The sequence below is a fragment of the Mobula birostris genome, chromosome 8 (assembly GCF_030028105.1).
Source record: "Mobula birostris isolate sMobBir1 chromosome 8, sMobBir1.hap1, whole genome shotgun sequence".
NCBI lineage: Eukaryota > Metazoa > Chordata > Chondrichthyes > Myliobatiformes > Myliobatidae > Mobula > Mobula birostris.
Window position 1 is genome coordinate 128,181,518 of NC_092377.1, and position 19,114 is coordinate 128,200,631.

Sequence of the window (19,114 nt, forward strand, 5' to 3'; positions counted from 1 at the left end):
GTAGTGGGTCCAGGTCCGTGCTGAGGCAAGAGCTGATTCTAGCCATAACCAACCTCTCAAGGCACAGATTGAGTGCTATTGGACAATAGGCATTAAGGCCACTCACCCTGCTCTTCTTGGGTACTGCTATAATTGTCCTTTTGATACAGGTAGGAACTTCCGACTGTAGCAATGAGAGATTGAAAATATCTTGTAACACCTCCGCCAATTGGTTGGCACAGGTTATTAGAGCCTTAACAGCTACTTCATTGGGGCCTGTCGCCTTGCGAGGGTTGACCCTCTTGAAGGACAGCCTGACGTCACCCTCTGAGACAGAGATCACAGAGTCTCCAGGTGCTGCAGGGATCCTCATTGCTGTAGTTTTATTCTCCCTTTCAAAGTGGGCATAAAAGGCGTGGAGTACGTCTGGGAGTAAAGTATCACTGCCATTCATGATGTTGGGTTTTGCTTTGCTTTGCTTTGAAGTAATGGCCTGCAAACCCAGAAAAGAGTTGATGTGCATCTGATGTTGCCTCCAAACTTGCTTGGATTTGTTCCTTAGCTCTTGAAATAGCCCTCCGCAAGCCATACCTGGTTTTCTTATACATACTTAGGTTACCAGATTTGAATGCCACAGATCTAGCCCTCAGCAGAGTACAAGCATCCTCGTTCATGCACAGATTTTGATTTGGGTATGTACAGTAAGGTCTTGTAGCCACACACTCATCGATACAGGTTTTAATTAAGTGAGTGACAGCCATGGCGCACTCATTCTGAGTCAAAGACGAATCCCTGAATACAGTCCAGCCCACCAACTTAAAGCAGTCCTGTAAGTGCTCCTGTGCCTCCCTTGTCCATACCTTCTTGGTCCTCACCACTGACCTGTCAAACACTTCTTTAAACAAACGAATAATCCAGCTTGGCCCTCTTCTGCCATCTCAAAGGGGAAGCATTCCAACGCCGACCAGAGTACTGTAACTTTTAAGTAGCAATTGATCTTTTAGTCACATTAAAATGACATTACTAACTGTACAGACCTTAGATGTAGCAGACCAAAACGGGTGTAATTGATACTATCTATCAGAGTTGCACGCACGAGTCGCCTTCTCAGTGGCAGCTCGGCATCTCATACATGCTGACATATATGTACTTTGATAATAAATATACATTGAACTTTTAAATCTGCGGGGAATTTGAAGCAAACAATGAGTAAATGGAGAAATTTGATGAGAGTAAGGAGGAACTGTGGAAATTTGAGGAGAGTGAGACAATTTAGTTTAAATAGGGAAGTTTGGGGTTAATTGCGTAAAACCTGGGAACTGGATGGGGTCACTTGTCTAAAGGTGGGTAAAATGTGGAATTATTTGAAAGAAAATTGAGGAAATTGGTGACCCTTCAGTAAATGAGGGACTGTAGGTGTAAGTATGAGACATTTAACCAGATCTATTTTAGTAGGCTGTTCTGTAAGATTGAGATGAATGGAATCCATGGTGGTGAAGTTTGGATTTAGAATCATCTTGCCCATAGAAGTGGTAGAAGGGACTTATTCTGGCTGGACCATTGTGACCAGTGATATTCTGCAGAGATCTGTACTGGGACCTCTGATGTCTGTGACCTTGATGAAAACATAGATGTCCACGAGATTCTGCAGATTATCAAAGTACATAAATGTCACCATATACAACCCTGAAATTCATTTTCTTGCGGTTATTCACAGTAAATCCAAGAAACACAATAAAATCAATGAAAGATCACACCCAAGGGTACAGATAAACAACCAATGTGCAACAGACAACAAACTGTGCAAATACAAAAGAGAATTATATAAGCAATAAATATTGAGAACATGAGATGATGAAGAGTGCTTGAAAGCGAATCTATAGGTTGTGCAAAGATTTCAGTGTTGAGGTGAGTGAAGTTGAGTAACTTTATCCCCTCTGGTTCAAGAGCCTGATGGTTGAGGGGTAATAACTGTTCTTGAACCTGGCGGCATGGGTCCTGAAGCTCCTGTACCTTCTTGATGGTAGCAGTGAGAGCATGGCTTGGGTGGTGGGGGTCCTTGATGATGAATGTTGCTTTCCTGTGACAGCAATCTATGTAGATATGCTCAATTGTAGGAAGGGTTTTACCTGTGATGGACTGGGCCATATCCACTACTTTATGTAGGATTTTCTGTTCGAGGGCATTGGTGTTTCCATACCAGGCTGTGATGCAACCAGTCAATAAACTCTCCACCACACATCTATGATGTTTGCCAAAGTTTAAGATGTCACATTGAATCTTCGCAAACTCCAAGAAATAGAGGCACTGCTGAGGTTTCTTCATAATTGCACTTCAGTGCTGGGCCCAGACACATCTTCCAAAATGATAACCAAGGAATTTTAAGTTGCTAACCCTCTCCACATCTAATCCTCCAATGAGGACTGGCTCATGGACCTCTGTTTTCTCATCCTGAAATTAATAATCAGCTCTTTGGTCTTGCTGACATTGAGAAAGAGGTTGTTGTTGTGGTACCAACCAGATTTTCAATCTTCTTCCTATATGCTGATTCATAACCACATTTGACTTGGCCAACAAGAGTGGTTTCATCAGCAAACTTGAATATGGCATTGCTGCTGTACTTGGGCACACATTCATAAGTGTAAAGCAAGTAGAGCAGGGGGCTAAGCACACAGCCTTTTGATGTACCCATGCTGATAGATTGTGGAGGAGATGTTATTGCCAATCTGAACTGACTGGCAACCGTAAGTGAGAAAATTGAGGATTAACAAGAAGGTATTGCAGCCAAGGTCTTGAAGCTTATGGACTAGTTTTGAGGGGATGATGGTATTGAATATCGAGCTGTAGTCAATAAAGAGCATCCCGATCAATGTTCCCTCTAATTTTTAGTAGTCAGTGTGTGCAAAAATCTTATGTTGTGCAAATTTTTTTCTTGTGACAAAAGTACGTGCGCACTGAATGCATATATCGCACAGTTTATGTAGGTTTACAAAATATTTTACATAAAACTGCACAGAATAACAACAAAATAACATACATATTTAAGTCACTGAGTTATTTTTTCTCTCTCCTGTCTTTGGCATTTACCCATTCTTTGTAAACTCTATCTAGACGAATGGAACTTCCATCCAATTGATAGCTTTTGATTCTCATTACCATATCCAAATGACATTCACTTAGACGGTTTCTCAGCTTATTTTTGAGTTGATTCATTAGGCTAAAACCTCGCTCACAGTCGCACTAGATGCAAGAAAGGTTCCCCCGATGTCCATCTGTAAATATCGATAGAAGTCTTGTTTTTCTAATAAGTGTTTCTCTTTGAGCATTTCAAAACTGAAGTGTTCCTTCTTTCATTATATTGCAAATAGCTGTTATTTCTTTAGCTGTCCAGTCCTCAAATCTAGCATCCAGTTTGTTCGGCGTAAAATCCAAGTCATATGCACACCATTAAGAATTGCAATGTCCCTCTCTAGTTCATATTCTTTTATAATAGTTTTCCATGTTTTAAGAGTCCATTTCACCCATGGGTTATCAGTAGTGTTTATGTAACTTTGTAGGTTGTTATCAGCCAAAATTGCCTGTATGGGGATGGAAAGTATGCTCTCCTCAATGATTTTTCATTGAGCATCACGTGATGGATTGCACCAGCATATCACAGCTCTCAACTGTGCTGCGAAATAATAATCTCTAAGAGAAGGTAGGCCCCATTCCCCCTCCCCCCTTTCCCTTGGCTAATTGCAGAGTTTTGAGACGAACTCTAGGCCTTTTACCTTGCCATATATATCTTGACAACATTTTGTTCCATTCATTGAATTGATTCTGATTAATCTCTATTGGTAGGGTCTGAAAGAGATATAATAGTCTGGGCAATATATTCATTTTAATAGATTCAATCCTTGAACTGAGACTAAAAAATGGAATTAGGTTCCATCCTGTTATATCTTCCTTTTATATATATATATATAGGCTGATAATTGCACTCTGATAATTTTGACAAATCTTTTGGCATAATGATGCCCAAATATTTGACAGACTCTGTTTGCCATGCCCAAGGATATCTACTTTCAATTTCTCTTGGTGGGCTATAGTTATATGAAAGTAGTTGGGTTTTATCTACGTTGATCTTGTATCCTGATAATTGGCCATATTGTTCAAAGGATTGCATCAATTTAGGTAAAGAGTATGTTGGTTGCCCTAGATAGATCAAAATGTCATCCACGTAACAGGCCAATTTATGTTCTGTCCCTTTAATCATAATTCCCCTGATATCTTCATTTTGTCTGATGTGTTGAGCTAATGGTTCCAGACATAATGCGAAGAATAGCGGTGACCATGCACAACCCTGTCTCATGCCCTTTTATAGGGGAAAGCTATTAGATAAATATCCATTGATTTTAATCCTAGCAGGGTGGGGAGCAAAACAGGAATTAACTCATTTCTAAATTCCCTATACCACTCTGCCGTAAATCCATCTGATCCTGGTGACTTGCTTAATTTAAGCCTACTAATTGCAGTTTTTAGTTCAGCTTCAGTTATGTCAGCAGTCATCGTTCTATCTTGTTCTTTGCTTTAAGTGGGTAACTCTAAGGAATTCAGGAAGGTGTCAATCTGGGCTATGCTTCCACCTGGAGCTTTGGAATATAGAGTTTTGTAAAACATTTCAAAAAGCTTCTTGAATTTCACTTAGCTTATTTTTTTTTATCACTTTTGTTCTTGGATCCCTAATTCTATGAATTGTATTTTCTGCTATCTTTTTTTTTCAGTTTCCACGCCAATATTTTCATAGATTTAGATCTACTTTCATACTGTCTCTGTTTCAGAAACATTAATTTTTTTCTAATTTCTTGTGTAGCCAAACTATTAATTTCATTCCTAATTTTTAAAATTTCCTCTAGTGTATCCTGTGCCAAACTCAATTTGTTTTTTTCTAGTTCCTTCAATTTATTTTGTAATTCCTTTAATGTTTTATTCCTTATTTTTTTCTTATATGAAGATATCGCTATAATTTTCCCTCTTAAGACAGCCTTCATAGTATCCCATAGAATGGGAGGTGAAACCTCTCCATTATCATTGAATTCTTAGTAAAGACCAATTTCTTTTTTAATTTGTTCCTTAAAATAGGAATCATTGAGTAGACTTGAATTTAGTTTCCAAATAGTACTCTTTGGTTGTAGGTCAAAATCAACAGATAAATATATAGGTGCATGGTCACTTACATCTATTGTCCCAATTCCACAGGTGATTATTTTGTCTCTACCTTTTCCCAAACGTTATGAAATAGTCTATTCTTGGGTATATGGGATGGGGGCAGAATAATGAGTGTAATCCCTTCTGCCGGGGAAAAGATCCCTCCATATATCCAACATCCTCAAACACATTGTTAATTTTCTTTTGGAAGGACTTTGTTTCATAAGTTTTTCTATTGGAAGAGTCTAACTTTGGATGTAATTGTAAATTTAAGTCTCCCTCACATATCAAGAGACCTTCTGTTTCCATTTGCATAATATTAATGATTTTCTGGAAGAAACTAATATCACTTCCTGGGGGTGTGTATATATTCAATAAAGTAATTAGATTTCCGTCTATATTCCCCCTTACCAGAATATATCTGCCCTCCTTATCTCCCATTTCGAATACTTTTTCAAAACTTAGCTTGCTTGAGATGAGAATAGCAACTCCTCTTCTATGTCCTGATTTATATGAGGAGAAAAACAAATTAGTGAAGCCCATTCTCTTTAATTTTCCATGCTCATTATCACTTATGTGAATTTCCTGTAAATATACTACATGGACTTGTTCTTTTTTCATTTTTGATAGAATTTTACTTCATATGATTGGATTTAACAGCCCATTGACATTAAAAGAAATGAATTTTACTTTGTCCTTAGCCATCTGTAAGTATACCATTGAAATTTGCAGAATATAACTTAATTGATCTACTCCCTGAACAAATAAGAGCCAAGAAATGCGAATAATAAACAAAAAGGTAATGAAGGTGTGATTCCAAAGCTGGGGTCTCTAGATGACCCTGGGTTGAGCTAGAGGAAATGTCTAGCCGTGGGGGATAGCCCCTCCTACCTGTGAGTTGAGGGCCCCCGCTGCAGTACCTATCATAGGCATCCGTTAGTCTCGTGAGACCATGGATTTGCACCTTGGAAAGTTTCCAGGGCGCAGGCCTGGGCAAGGTTGTATGGAAGACCGGCAGTTGCCATGCTGCAAGTCTCCCCTCTCCATGCTAGCCATGTTGTCCAAGGGAAGGGCATTAGGACCCATACAGCTTGGAACCAGTGTCGTCACAGAACAATGTGTGGTTAAGTGCCTTGCTCAGGGACACAACACGCTGCCTCAGCCAAGGCTCGAACTAGCGACCTGCAGATCACTAGACAAACGCCTTAACCACCTGGCCACACACCAACACTACCTATAAAAGTAAGTAAAAAAATCTATGTCCATTACACAGAAATCATTTCCCTGTGTATTCCTCCTATATATATATATATTCTCATTTAGGTGGGGAGAAAGGAGTGAATGAATAAAAAGAATTGAGTAATATAAAATTCACATTATAATACGTATTTGAGATAGGTTTATCACCGTCTATTTTTGCTTCCATTTAGTTTATCAGCACTTTAAAGTTAGCCGAACCTTATGGCTCTTCTGGAGGTGGTGAGGGCTGTCTGCAGAGAACCCACAGTCTCTTTCTAAAATCCTTCTCTCGTCTTCCTCCTGTCCCATGCTTACTCGGTTCTCTTACTATTTCCCCAGCAGATTGGGATAACTGCACAGCCAGGCTTTCCCTTAGTTTGACCACGCTAAATGGCAGTCCTCTGCTGTTCATGTCTGTAGTCGCCTCTTCCACTGTCTGATATAGCTATAGCTCCCCTTCGTAAAATACTCTCAGTTCAGCAGGGTACAGGGTGTATTTGTTTCGCTTCAGAATATTTCTTCCGTTTCTGTAGGACAGCCGGAGGCCTCCGGACGAGTGCATGATGCGCCCTCTCAATTTCAATCTCCATAGTCAGGGAATCTCCAGCGCTTCCCGCAGCAACTTTTCTACAAACTCTGTCATCAACACTCCCTCCGCTCCTTCAGGAACGTTATAAATCCTGATATTTTTCTGTCACGATCTTCCCTCCTGGTCAAGCAATTTACTTTCCTGTTGATTTAATATTTTTATCGTCTTACTTAGTATCCATTCCACATTTTGCACGCAATCTTCCACTTTCTCAATTCGAGTCTCTGCTACCGCTATTTTCTGATTGATGTTAGCGAGCTCTGAGTTGATATCGAGTTGCTGTTTTATATCTTTTTGGACTTCCCTTAGCTCTTCCAAAATCCTTATCATATCTGCCGCTTCGCTTGAATGAGGTTCAGCGTCAGCTTTGCCACCACGCGCACGTGTAGGAGAGCTGCGCATTGCACCTCTCTCTTCTATAGGCTCTGCAGTGATGCTTTTTCTTTAATCTCCATTCTTGTCCCCCTTATCAATTCAGATATTTTCCAAAGATGGATTAATGGGGCAAAATATGCATTTTTCCAGAGGAGCTGTTGACTTAAGCTGCCATTCTGGACGATGACGTCACTGGAACCTTTACTGTCATATTTCGAAGATTCAAAGTCTAGTTATTACCAAAGTACGTGTGCAGTATACAACACTGAGATTCTTCTTCCCAGACAGCCATAAAACAAAGAGAAACCATGGAACACATTTAATTCCCCAACACACAAGAAAGCACAAATCTTGCAAATGTAAAAACCAGCAAAAAACACCGAATATAAAACATTAAACCACAAAGTCATAGAAACGGACCAAGAATGTTCAGTCCGATTTAGTGCTGTGTCGTTCATTGACTGCAGAGCAACAAGAAACCAGAATATGATCTGCAGAGTCAAATGACAAACAGCATCGATGAAAACCTTGCCCAAATCCTAAGATTCTGGGACCAGCCTCCAGCAGCATTAAGCAAGGGGGAAGAGAGAGTGAGAGAGAGAGACCAGTCAAACAAAGGCTCCTTCCACTGGCAGCAGCGAGCAAGCGGTTAAGAGAGAGAATGGTCAAATGCAGGCAGATGGTGTTGAACACCCGCTCGCCTTCTGCTCTTGTCCTTATTGATTTCAATCTTCCTCTATGCTTTAATCAGAGCTGACCACGGGCTCACGCCCCATCTCCAGGCCGCACAATTCACCTTAAACCCAACTGAACTCCCTCACAGACAGCAAAACCCCAGATCGCTCAATTACCCCCAAAATGTAAATATTAGCAGAATCATATTTGAAAAAGGAAGTAAAAGAAGCAGTTTCCTGACTGTCTGAATATTTACCTCAGTTTTCCTCAATAGTCTTTCAATTTACCTCAGGTTTCCCCATTTCCTCGGCCCCCCCCCCCACCCCGGGAATTTATTTCTTGCTTCCCTATTCCATCCCAATTTTCTTTGAGTTTCCTCAGGTACCGCCACTTCCTCCCACAATTGATCTCAGGCTTTCCCTTCTCCCCAACCACACAACTTTCCTCGATTTTTCCACTCCTCCTCCCACGTTCTCAACATCCCTCCATTTTCACCGCGGCTCGCTCGCCCCGAGAACGGCGCATGCGCCGAACCGCAGCGCAGTGCCTGCCGGGTATTGTAGTATATTCTCTTTAACTCCGTCAGTGTTGACAATTAAACTCCACCTCCCGGCATGCCCCGAGAGCCTACCCCTTCCTTCGCGCTGTTCTCTGGGAAGAAAGACCTTTAAGGGGATAAGACACGTCAAAGATAAACAAACCTCTATAAATTTTTCAAAGAAAACCAGAAAATTATTTACGACAAAGAATCTATCAAATGGATTACAAGAGGTCTCTCGGCATTCGCCGCAGCCTGAGCCGGTGCGTTGATCGTCGGGAATTGTAGTTTGTTTCGGTTGTATTTTCCCAGCAGGCAGCGGGAACGCCGTCCGTGATCGGGAGTCAGCGGAAGGTGGGAGGCGACAGGAATTTCCCGGGAGGGATTGAGGGGGGGGGGGAAGGGATTAAAGGGGGGAGGAGAGCGATTATCGGGGATTCAAGTGCGACTGCTGATAGGGAAAGGAGTGAAAGGGGAAGTGGGGTTAATGTGCAGGTGTTGTAAAGTAGGGTGGGCGTAGTGGGTTACAGTAATGGGCAGGGGCTTTGTACGGTAGGGTGGGGTGGTTGGAGAGTTAATGGGCATTGATGGAGGGGTGGAAGGGAAGGGAATGTGGTGAGGGGTTAATGGACAGTGTTTGTGATTAGGGGAGGGGTTGGAGAGGGATTAATAGGCGGGGGTTGGGATAGAGGTGTTATGAAGGGGAAGGGGTTTAATGAACAGGGAGTGGGTGGAGGAGTTAGGGTTAATGCAGAGGGTGTGGGGTTGATGGTGTGGAAGGGGGGCTTGAAGTCATGGGAATAAAGGGAGAGTGGAAGGGGTTAGGTGGGGTCAAAGTTAATGGGGAAGGGTAATAGGGTAATGAGAAGGGGTGAAAATAGATTAAATTAGTGATGAATGGAATAATAGTTATAGGCAAAATGGAGTGATTTAAATTGGGATTTAGCTATTTAGTTACATGGGAAAGCTGATTAAGGGGAATCGAGGGGCATTCATTGAAGGGATTGTTAAAGGGAAGTGGGAGGAGAGAGAGAACAGAAAGGAGGAATGAATTATCCAGGCTATGCATTGTATTACTTTTCATTACTTTTGCCATCCCCCCCCCCCCCCGCCTTTTCCCTTATAGGAAGTACCTGAGGATTGACGAGTTCTCACTCACCCAAGGTCTACAATGAATCTGGAACGAGTCAGTAACGAGGACAAACTTAATCTGTGTCGCAAATACTACCTGGGTGAGTATAATTGGCAAGGAGGGTGTTGTGAGAGAGTCTAGCAACGTAACCATCTCATTCCAAGGTACAACTACACTGTTTGAACATGGCCTTCACAAGTAGACAGGATGGTGAAGAAGGTGTTTGACACACTGGCCTTCATCAGTCAGGGCAATAAGTATAGAAACTGTTGCAGTTATACAAGACATTGGTGAGGCTGCATTTGGAATATTGTTTTAGTCGCTCTGCTGTAGGAACGGAGCCATTAAGCTAGAAAATATGTTGCTGGGACAATTTTGGTGAATGGTTGAGGAGATTGAAAGGTGATCTTATAAAAGTGTATAAAATCTAGGGGTTATAGATGAGGGTGAATACATGCAGTCTGTTTGCCAGGGTTGGGGAAGTCAACAACTAGAGGACAAAGGTTTAAGTTGAGAGGGGAGTGATTTAGTATGAACCCAAGGGGCAACTGTATTTTGCCCACGACTATGGAACAAGCTGGCAGAGGAAGTGGTTGAGACAGGTACATTACCGCTAATTAAAAGACATGTTTCAGGGTCATGCTAAGGTTTGGAGAGATATGGAGGAGATGAGGCCAAATGTGACTGACTTAGTTGGGGAAGGCCAGTAGGCTGAAGGGCCTGTTTCTGTGCTGTGTGTCTGACCGACGCTGGAATCTGGAGCAACAAACAATGTCTGGAACTTAGTGATTCGAGGGGCATCTGTGTGTGTGTGGGGCTTAAGTCCCTTCCCTCCTCCCCCCCCCATCCCAAGTTTTAGTCCTCCTTCCCAGTTCCATTAATCACTTTACACACTGGATCACCTCCCTCATCTAACGCCATCTCTCCTCCAAGTACTTCTCATTCTCCCCTTCTTTACCGGAACATAATGTACAATGCAGGCCCAGCGGCCCAAAATGTTGTGCTGACCTATTCACCTACTCCACAATCAAACTAACCCTTCCTGCCTCCACAGCCCATAACCCTCCATTTTTCTTTCATCCATGTGCCTCTCTAAGAGTCTTAAATATCCCTCATTTATCTGCCTCTACCACCACATCATGTTCTATACACCCACCACTGTTTAAAAATATAAACTACCTCTAACATCTCCCCTAAACCTTCCTTCACTAACCTTAAACTGGATTGATCATATCACAGACTTTAGTGTTCCTTGCTTATCTCCCTCCACGCACCCCCCCCAAATATTTTGTCGTTATCCGTTTCCACCAGTACTCGAGTTACAGGAAAAGCTTGAATAGGTAAAGACTTTATTCCCTGAAGGGAGATCTCACTGAGGTATACAGAATGATGAGGGGTAGTGATAGGGTGAATGCATGCTGGCTTTTTCCACTCGGGTTGAGTGAGACAACATCAGCTCGGGGTCAAAGGTGAAATATTTAAGAGGAACCTGAAGGGGATCTTATTCGCTCAGGGTAGTGAGAGTGTAAAACAAGCTGCCAGTGGAAATGGTGGATGTGGATTTGATCCTAACATTTAAGAGAAGCTTGGACAGGAACAAGGATGGTAGATATGGTCTGGGGGCATGTAGAGGACTAGGTACATGGTTGGAAAAAGTGGAGGTAGAGGGAGACTAGGCACACTGATGGGGAATATAGAGAGATATGGTCTGGGGAGGTGGAGGGATATCATCTGGGTGTAGCTAGAGGGGACTAGATATACCGATGGGAGATACTGAGGGATATGGTCTGGGTGCAGGTAGAGGACTAGTTACCCGAATGGGAGATATGGATGGATATGTTCTGGGTGTGGGTAGAGGGGTAACTAGGTTCACGGATGGGAGGAATGAAGGGATATGGTCTGTGTGCAGGTGGAGGACTAAGTACACAGATGGGAAATATGGATGGATATGTTCTGGATGCAGGTAGAGGAATAGGTACACCGATTGGAGATACGGTCTGGGTGTATGTAAAGATATAGGTACACCGATTGGAGATATGGTCTGGGTGCAGGTAGAGGAGATGTGGGAGATATGAAGGGACATGGTCCAGGAGTAGATAGAGAGGTAACTAGGTGCACAGATAAGAGATGTGGAGGGATATGTTCTGGGTGTAGGTAGCAGGAGATTAGGTACATGGATGGGAGATATGAAGGGATATGTTCTGGGTGTAGTTAGAGGGGGACTAGGTACACTGATGGGACATATGGTCTGTGTTCAGGTAGCGTGGATGGGTGACGTGTTCTGGGTGCAGTTAGAGGAGGATGAAGTACACAGCTTGGAGATGTGGAGGAATACAGTCTGGTGGGAGGTGGAGGGGGCTAGGTACACGGATGGGAGATAATGGAGGGATATGGTCTGGGTGCAAGGAGAAAACTAGGGAAAAGTCAGGTCAGCATGTTACTGTTTTCTCAATCATTAGACAGTCAAAAGAGAACGAAAGAGGAATAGTGAGGTAGTGTTCATGGGTTTATTGTCCATTCAGAAATCTTATGTCAGAGAGGAGGGATCTGTTCCTGGATCGTTGAATGTGGGTCTTTCTGAACCTCTACCCTGATGGTATTAATGAGAAGGCCAAATGGTGAGGTTCTTTCATGATGGATGCCTCTACCTTGAGGCACCTCCTCAAGAATACGTGATGGTGGTGAGGGTTGTGTCCGTGATGGATCTGGCCGAGTCTACAACCCTCTGCAGCCTCCTGCGCTCCTGTGCACTGGAGCCTCCACACCAGAAAGTGATGCAACTAGTCTCCAGCGCACATCTGTAGAAATGGGCTACAGTCTTTATTGACATACAAACTCCTGATGAAATATAGTGTAGTGTTAGTAAACCAGTTGCTGAATAGATAGTGTGTGCCTTTCAATCGTCCGCTTACCTCCTTACCTTGGTGTGCTGAGCTACTTGTTTCTTGGCACTTCATTGCCGTTCACAGGCGAGTTTATCCCATCTCACCCCCCCCCCCCCCCGCCAAAAGACTCAGTCCTGTACAACTGCAGCCTGCGGAACATAATATTAATCCTTGCATTGCTGTGACTTCCACACCCCCAACTTCTGGCAGCTTTCACAATGCATTGGTTCACCTTGAAGGACGTTGCGTGGACGTAGGAGCATATCACACCATGAACAGGGCAGCTCGCAGCAGAGCCGGTGGTGATGGGCTTTTCTTCTCTCTCTCTTCCAGGAGGATTTGCCCTGCTGCCGTTCCTCTGGCTGGTGAATGTGGTCTGGTTTTTTCAGGAGGCTTTTATGAAACCAGAGTTCAACGAGCAGGTGCTGATAAAGAAATGTGAGTTACTTGTCACGGGGGGGGGGGGGGGGTCAGTCTGGACAGGTCCACACCCTCACTGACCCTCTCTTCCCTGGGAAACATTACCGGAATGGGCCCTGACAGATTCCTACACCTCTCCCTGCCTCTGTGACCCCTGTCCAGCCCCTACACCCCGCCATCCGTATAAACCCCTTTGGCTTCAATACCCCTGTAACCAGTTCTTGAACCTCTCTGTTCCCAATCTTCGGGCCATCTGTCTCTGCATCTCCCGGTGTCCAGGTGCAAGTTGGTGTGTGCTAAAAGCTCAGTGCAACAGGGGTTTAATTACTTGGAGGGTGTTTAATTTGAGGATGGGGATCTGTTCTCTTGCAGAGCTGGACACGAGATTTTTTTTTATAAACAAGAGAAAAACTCCGGATGCTGGAAATCCAAAGCAACACACACAAAATGCTGGAGGAACTTGCAGGTCAGGCAGCATCTATGGAAAAGAATAAGCAGTTAACTTTTCGGGCCAAGACTCTTCATCGGGACTGGAAAGGAAGGGTCTCAACCAAAAACTCTTTTCCAGTGATGCTGCCTGCCTGACCTGAGTTCCTCCAGCATTATCTGTGTGTGACTTTTGAGTTTTTTTTATTTTGGTTACAGGATGGACTGGGTGTTTTAATTCTGGTGTGGGGCGTGGCAGGTATTTATTTCCAGTTTAGTGCTGGATTGGGGCAAGATGGGTGTTAATTTTAGACATGGGCTAGGTCTGTTTATCACTGGGACAGGGCTTAAGAGTTGGGTGTTTATTCCCGAGACCGGGTGTTGATTTCAGATCTGGGTTGCGGCTGGTATCATTTGAGGGACAGAAATGGTGCTGATTTTGTGCTCAGGCTCTGTCAAACGTCCTCTCCTGTCCTATCCACAGACGTGAAGTTCTCTGCACTAGGGCTGTTGCTGTGGGTCGCTGTCCTCACCACCTGGATCACCATCTACCAGACCTTCCGGCCCCAGTGGGGAGCTATTGGCGACTACATCTCCTTCACCGTCCCCCTGGGCATCCCCTGATCAGTTGCCAGACGATGGAGCAAGGGTCTGGGGTGGCACTGCCTTCCCTACCCCCACCTCCACCCCGAAACACGGGACCAGTCTACAACCTCAGATTGAAGATGGATGTCGGGCACCTGGGACCTGAATGCCTGTTGCTCTGCTCTGTCTCCTCAAAATACTCACCCCTCCCCTTCCTTCCCACCCTAATTCTCCCCACAGTCTTCCTTTCACTTGTCTCCGTCCACATTCCGTCCTCTCCACACCAACTCACCCCAGTACACCCCTCAATGAATTCCTAGCCTTTGTCATACTGTTCCTAACTCTTACTCCCCCTCTCCGCTCCTGTCTCTCACCCCTCTACTCCCCTCCCTCTTTGTTCTTTCCCCCCATTCTCTCTGGCCGCCTTTACCTCTCTCCCCCCCTTTCTGCTCTCCAGCCCTTTTTCCCCCATCTCCCTGCCCTGTCTCTGCATTTGAGTCCCTTTCCCTGTCGTCCCCTTCCAATTTCTTAGTCTCCTCTCTGACCCTCTCCCTGCACTCCAGATCCCCACACCCTCTTGCTATCCCGGAACAGGAGCAGGGTGTAAATTTGCTGAACTCTGATCTCCCATGTTGGGCGATGCTTCAGGCTGTGAAACTGTGTTTTTACTTAATGGACAAGACACACAGCCACTATCTTCTCAAATTCTTCAGGAGATCAATGGCTAGATTAGAAACTATCATTAATCACTGAATAAATTGGTTGTAATTCATAATGCTTGTTTCCATGAGTACTGTCAGACACAGAACACGTCACTGTGCCGGGGTGGGGGGGGGGGGCTGACACAGAACCTGTCACCAAGTTGGGGGGGGGGGGGAATCACAGACACAAACCCCGTCCCATCACCATGTGGGGGAAATCACACAGGCCCCATCCTGTCGTAAACTATTCATTCACACTGACCACATTTCATTCTCCAGAACCAGAGGCCACAGTTTAAGAATAAGGGGTAGGCCATTTAGAACAGAGTTGAGGAAAAACTTTTTCACCCAGAGAGTTGTGGTTCTGTGGGATGCTCCGCCTCAGAAGGCAGTGGAGGCCAATTCTCTGGATTCTTTCAAGAAAGAGTTAGATAGAGCTCTTAATGATAGTGGAGTCAAAGGATATGGGGAGAAGGCAGGTACAGGGTACTGATTGTGGATGATCAGACATGATCCCAGTGAATGGCGGTGCTGGCTCGAAGGGCCAAATGGCCTACTCCTGCACCCACTGTCTATTGTCATTCTCCCCATATTTTCTCTAGAGCAGGGTGCTGGTGACTCAATCGTCTGCTGCAGTTAGTCTGTGTCCCAGACTCTGTTACGGATTGTTTAACATAAACCACAATGTCACAGTTCCATGTTTTACAATGGTTTGGCAATAAAAAGGTCGCTTGTTTAAAATAGCGTAGGAATAGATCCTTATCCCACGATGTATCAAATCCATAACTAAACCAATACCTTCTCCAGCACATGATCCACATCACGGAACGTAGAACAGTACAGGCCCTTCAGCCCACAAAGTCTTGCTGATCAGTCTAACCCCTTTCCCACATAGCTTTCCATTTTTCTGTCGTTTGTGTGCCCAAGAGATTCTTAAATATCTAATGTATCTGCCTGTACCATCATTCTATGCACTTGCCACTCTGTGTAAAAAAATGCTACCTCTGAAACACACCCCATACTTTCCTCCAATCAGATTCAGATTTATTTATCACATGTATATTTAAATATTCAATGGAATGTGTTAACCAACCCAAGGACGTGCTAGAGGCAGCACACATTAAAGACAATCAACTTAAAACTATGTCCTCTCACGTTAGGCATTGCCACCCTTAATAAAAATCTCTAGCTGTCCACTCTGTCATTGCCTCTTGTCACCTTGTAGACCTCTCACCCTCTTTTGCTCCAGCTCACTCAGCCTTTCCTCATAAGACATGCTCTCTAAGCCACGCAGCATCCTGATAAATCTCCTCTGCACCCTCTCCAAAGCTTCCCCGTCTTTTCCATAATGAAGTGACCGGAACAGAACACTGCTCCAAGTGTGATCTAACCAGGGTTTTATAGAGCTGCAACATTATCTCACAGTTCTTGGGAGTGTCGGACCAACACTCCATCTAATTTCTTAACAACCCTATCAACTTTGAGGGATCTATGGACATAGTCCTCAAGATCTCTCTGTTCCTTCACACTGCCTTGAATCCTGCCATTAACCTTGTACTCTGCCTTCAAATTCAGTCTTCTGAAGTGTATTAGTTTGCACTTTTCCAGCTTGGACTCCATCTGCCACATCGCAGCCCAGCTCTGCACTGTCAATGTCAAGGGTTAATATGCAATGAACCTGCCTCCCATGGTCTATTCTGAACTGTGATGTAAGTTACCAGTGACATCCCCCTCCTTGCCCTGTGTTTGAGGTAAATGTCCCCATTTCCCTTATCGAGACGGAGAGTGGGGCAGTTTCCCTTGGATCTTAGTAACAGTATTGATAAAGTTATCTATATCCTCTTCAAATCACCATTCATGGGATCTTTCTGTGTAATAAAACTGACATCTCCTCTATGCTTACCTCCAGACACCTTAAAAGTATGTTCTCTGGTATTAGCCATTGTTAGCCTAGGAATAGGACGCTGTGTGTCCACTTTATGCCTCTTATCATCTTACACCTGTATCAAGTCACCACTTATCCTCCATCGCTCCAAAGAGAAAAGCCCAAGTCACACAGCCTTTTCTCATAAGATATGCTCTCTAATCCAGACAGTACCTGATAAGTTTCCTCTGCACCCTCTAAAGCTTTCACATCCTTTCTATAATGAGCGACCAGAACTGAACACAATTCTCCAAGTGTAGCATAACCAGGATTTTATAGAGCTGCAACATTATCTCACGGCATTAGAACTCAATCTGCAGACTAATGAAGGCCAACACACCATATGGCTTCATAACAACCTTATCAATTATTGTGGCAACTTTGTGGGATCTATGGACATGGTCCCCAAGCTCTCTTTTTCCACAATCTCAAGAATCCTGTCATTAACCTTGTTCTCTGCCTTCAAATTCTACCTTCCAAAGAATATCAGTTCACACTTTTCCAGCTTGGACTCCCATCAGCCACACCTCAGCATTGTCGATGTCCTGTTGTAACCATTCTACACTATCCACGACTCCACTAACCTTCTTATCACCTTCAAGTCCAGTCAGTGTCCTGGTAAATCTCCCCTGCACCCTCTAAAGCTTTCCACATCTTTCCTGTAATGAGGCGACCAGAAATGAATGCAATACTCCAAGTGAGCTCCAATGTTCCCCCCTCGTAAAGGGGGATTTAAAAAAAAACTCATCTCAGTAATCATTTAAAAAGAAATTCAAAGTATATTTATTATCAAAGTATATATTCAGTATTCAACCCTGAGATTCATCTTCCCACAACAATCAAGAAACGAAGAAAACCACAGAACTCGTTCAAAGTAAACATCGAATTCCGCCTTCCCAACACGCAAACAAAAACAAATCGCACAGAAAGAACATTAAGAAACAAGTGAAAATCACCCAAAATAGCAAAAACATAGGAGTGACCAGAAACCAGAAACACATCGTAACGTGAACTAGAGTCCAAACCACAAACCGCATTGATTAAATCTTGCCCAAGACCCAGGACTTTGGCACCATCTTCCAATAGCATCGAAGTAGAGAGAGAGCATTTGAATGTAGGGACCTTCCTCCGGGAGCAGCGAGCGAGGGGGAGAGATTGTCACACGCAGACATCTTCCTCCAGCAACAGCAAGTGAGCCTGGTAGACGGAGAACACCTGCTCACCTTGATTATTTCAATCTTTCTCGAAGCTTTAATCGGCGAGAAATGGAGTCGATCATGGGCTCGTGCCTCATCTCCGGGCTTCTTGGCCTCGAGGCCACAGGCTTCACTCGAAACCACACTGAACAACCTCAGAGACAGCAAAATGCCAGATCACTCAATCGACCTGAAAACACACAGCCAGAATGTAGGTCACAGGCTCCAGCCGTAGCAGAACCAGAGTGAAGCGTACGGCCTTAAGGCCAAGAAAAAGACGTAGAAGTGATGGACGTAATAATTTCATAAACCATCTGGAGGATGTCGCCCTTGGTCACGTTGTTCACTGGCACCATCTTCTTGAAACCATTGTCATAAAAGTAATCTGGTTCACATTCATATAACATTACAGCACAGTAAAAGCCCTTGCCCATGATGTTGTATGAACCTTTTAACCTACCCCAAGATCAATCTAACCCTTCCCTCCTGCATAATTGTGCATTTTTCTTTCATCCATGTGCCTATCAAAGAGTTTCTTAAATGTTTCTAATGCGTCTGCCTCTACCACCACCCCTGGAAGTGTGTTGCACACACTCACCAATCTGTAAAAAAAAACTACTTCTGACATCTCCCTATACTTTCCTCCAGATGGCTTAAAGTTACACCCCTTCATACCAGCCTCTTATGGTCTGGGAAAAATTGTCTAGCCAACCATTCAATTGGTGCCTCTTACCATCTTATACACATCTATCAAGTCACCTCTCATCCTCTCCAAAGGGAATAGCCCTAGCTTAATGTATCTTTATAAAGCATGCTCTCTAATCCAGGCAGCATCCTAGTAAACCTCAAGCTTCCACATCCTTCCTACAATGTGGCGACCAAAACTGAACACAATACTTCAAGTATGGTCTATCCAGCTGCAACATTACCTTACAGCTCTCAAACTTAATCCCCTGACTAATGAAGGCCAACACACCATACACCTTCTAAAAAATGCTATCTACTTGCGTCTTTGAGGAATCTAAGAAAATCAACCTCAAGATCTCTCTGTTCCTTCACACTGCTAAGAATCCTGCCATTAACCCTGTATCCTGCCTTCAAGTTTGACCTTCCAAAGTAAATGACTTCACATGTTTGGATTGAACTCCATCTGTGGCTTCTCAGCCCAGCTTTGCATCTTGTCTATCTCCCATCGTAACCAATGACAAACTTCTAGTCTACCATAGCACCACCAACCTTCATGTCACCTACACACTTAGTAAC

At 43.9% G+C, this 19,114-nt stretch overlaps 1 protein-coding gene across 5 annotated transcripts in view; it reads left to right on the forward strand.

The window, feature by feature from the left end:
* The window catches only part of psenen (presenilin enhancer, gamma-secretase subunit), a 68,153-nt gene extending 53,348 nt beyond the window's left edge, over positions 1-14,805 (forward strand). For 2 of the 5 annotated variants that reach the window (XM_072266204.1, XM_072266208.1), the window contains exons 2-4: positions 9,709-9,814; positions 12,933-13,037; positions 13,930-14,805. In XM_072266204.1, coding sequence (XP_072122305.1) covers positions 9,754-9,814; positions 12,933-13,037; positions 13,930-14,069 — 306 coding nt within the window. In that variant the 5' untranslated portion in view covers positions 9,709-9,753 and the 3' untranslated portion in view covers positions 14,070-14,805. The other 3 variants (XM_072266207.1, XM_072266203.1, XM_072266206.1) reach the window with 3 other exon arrangements.
* The last annotated feature ends 4,309 nt before the right edge of the window (positions 14,806-19,114 follow it).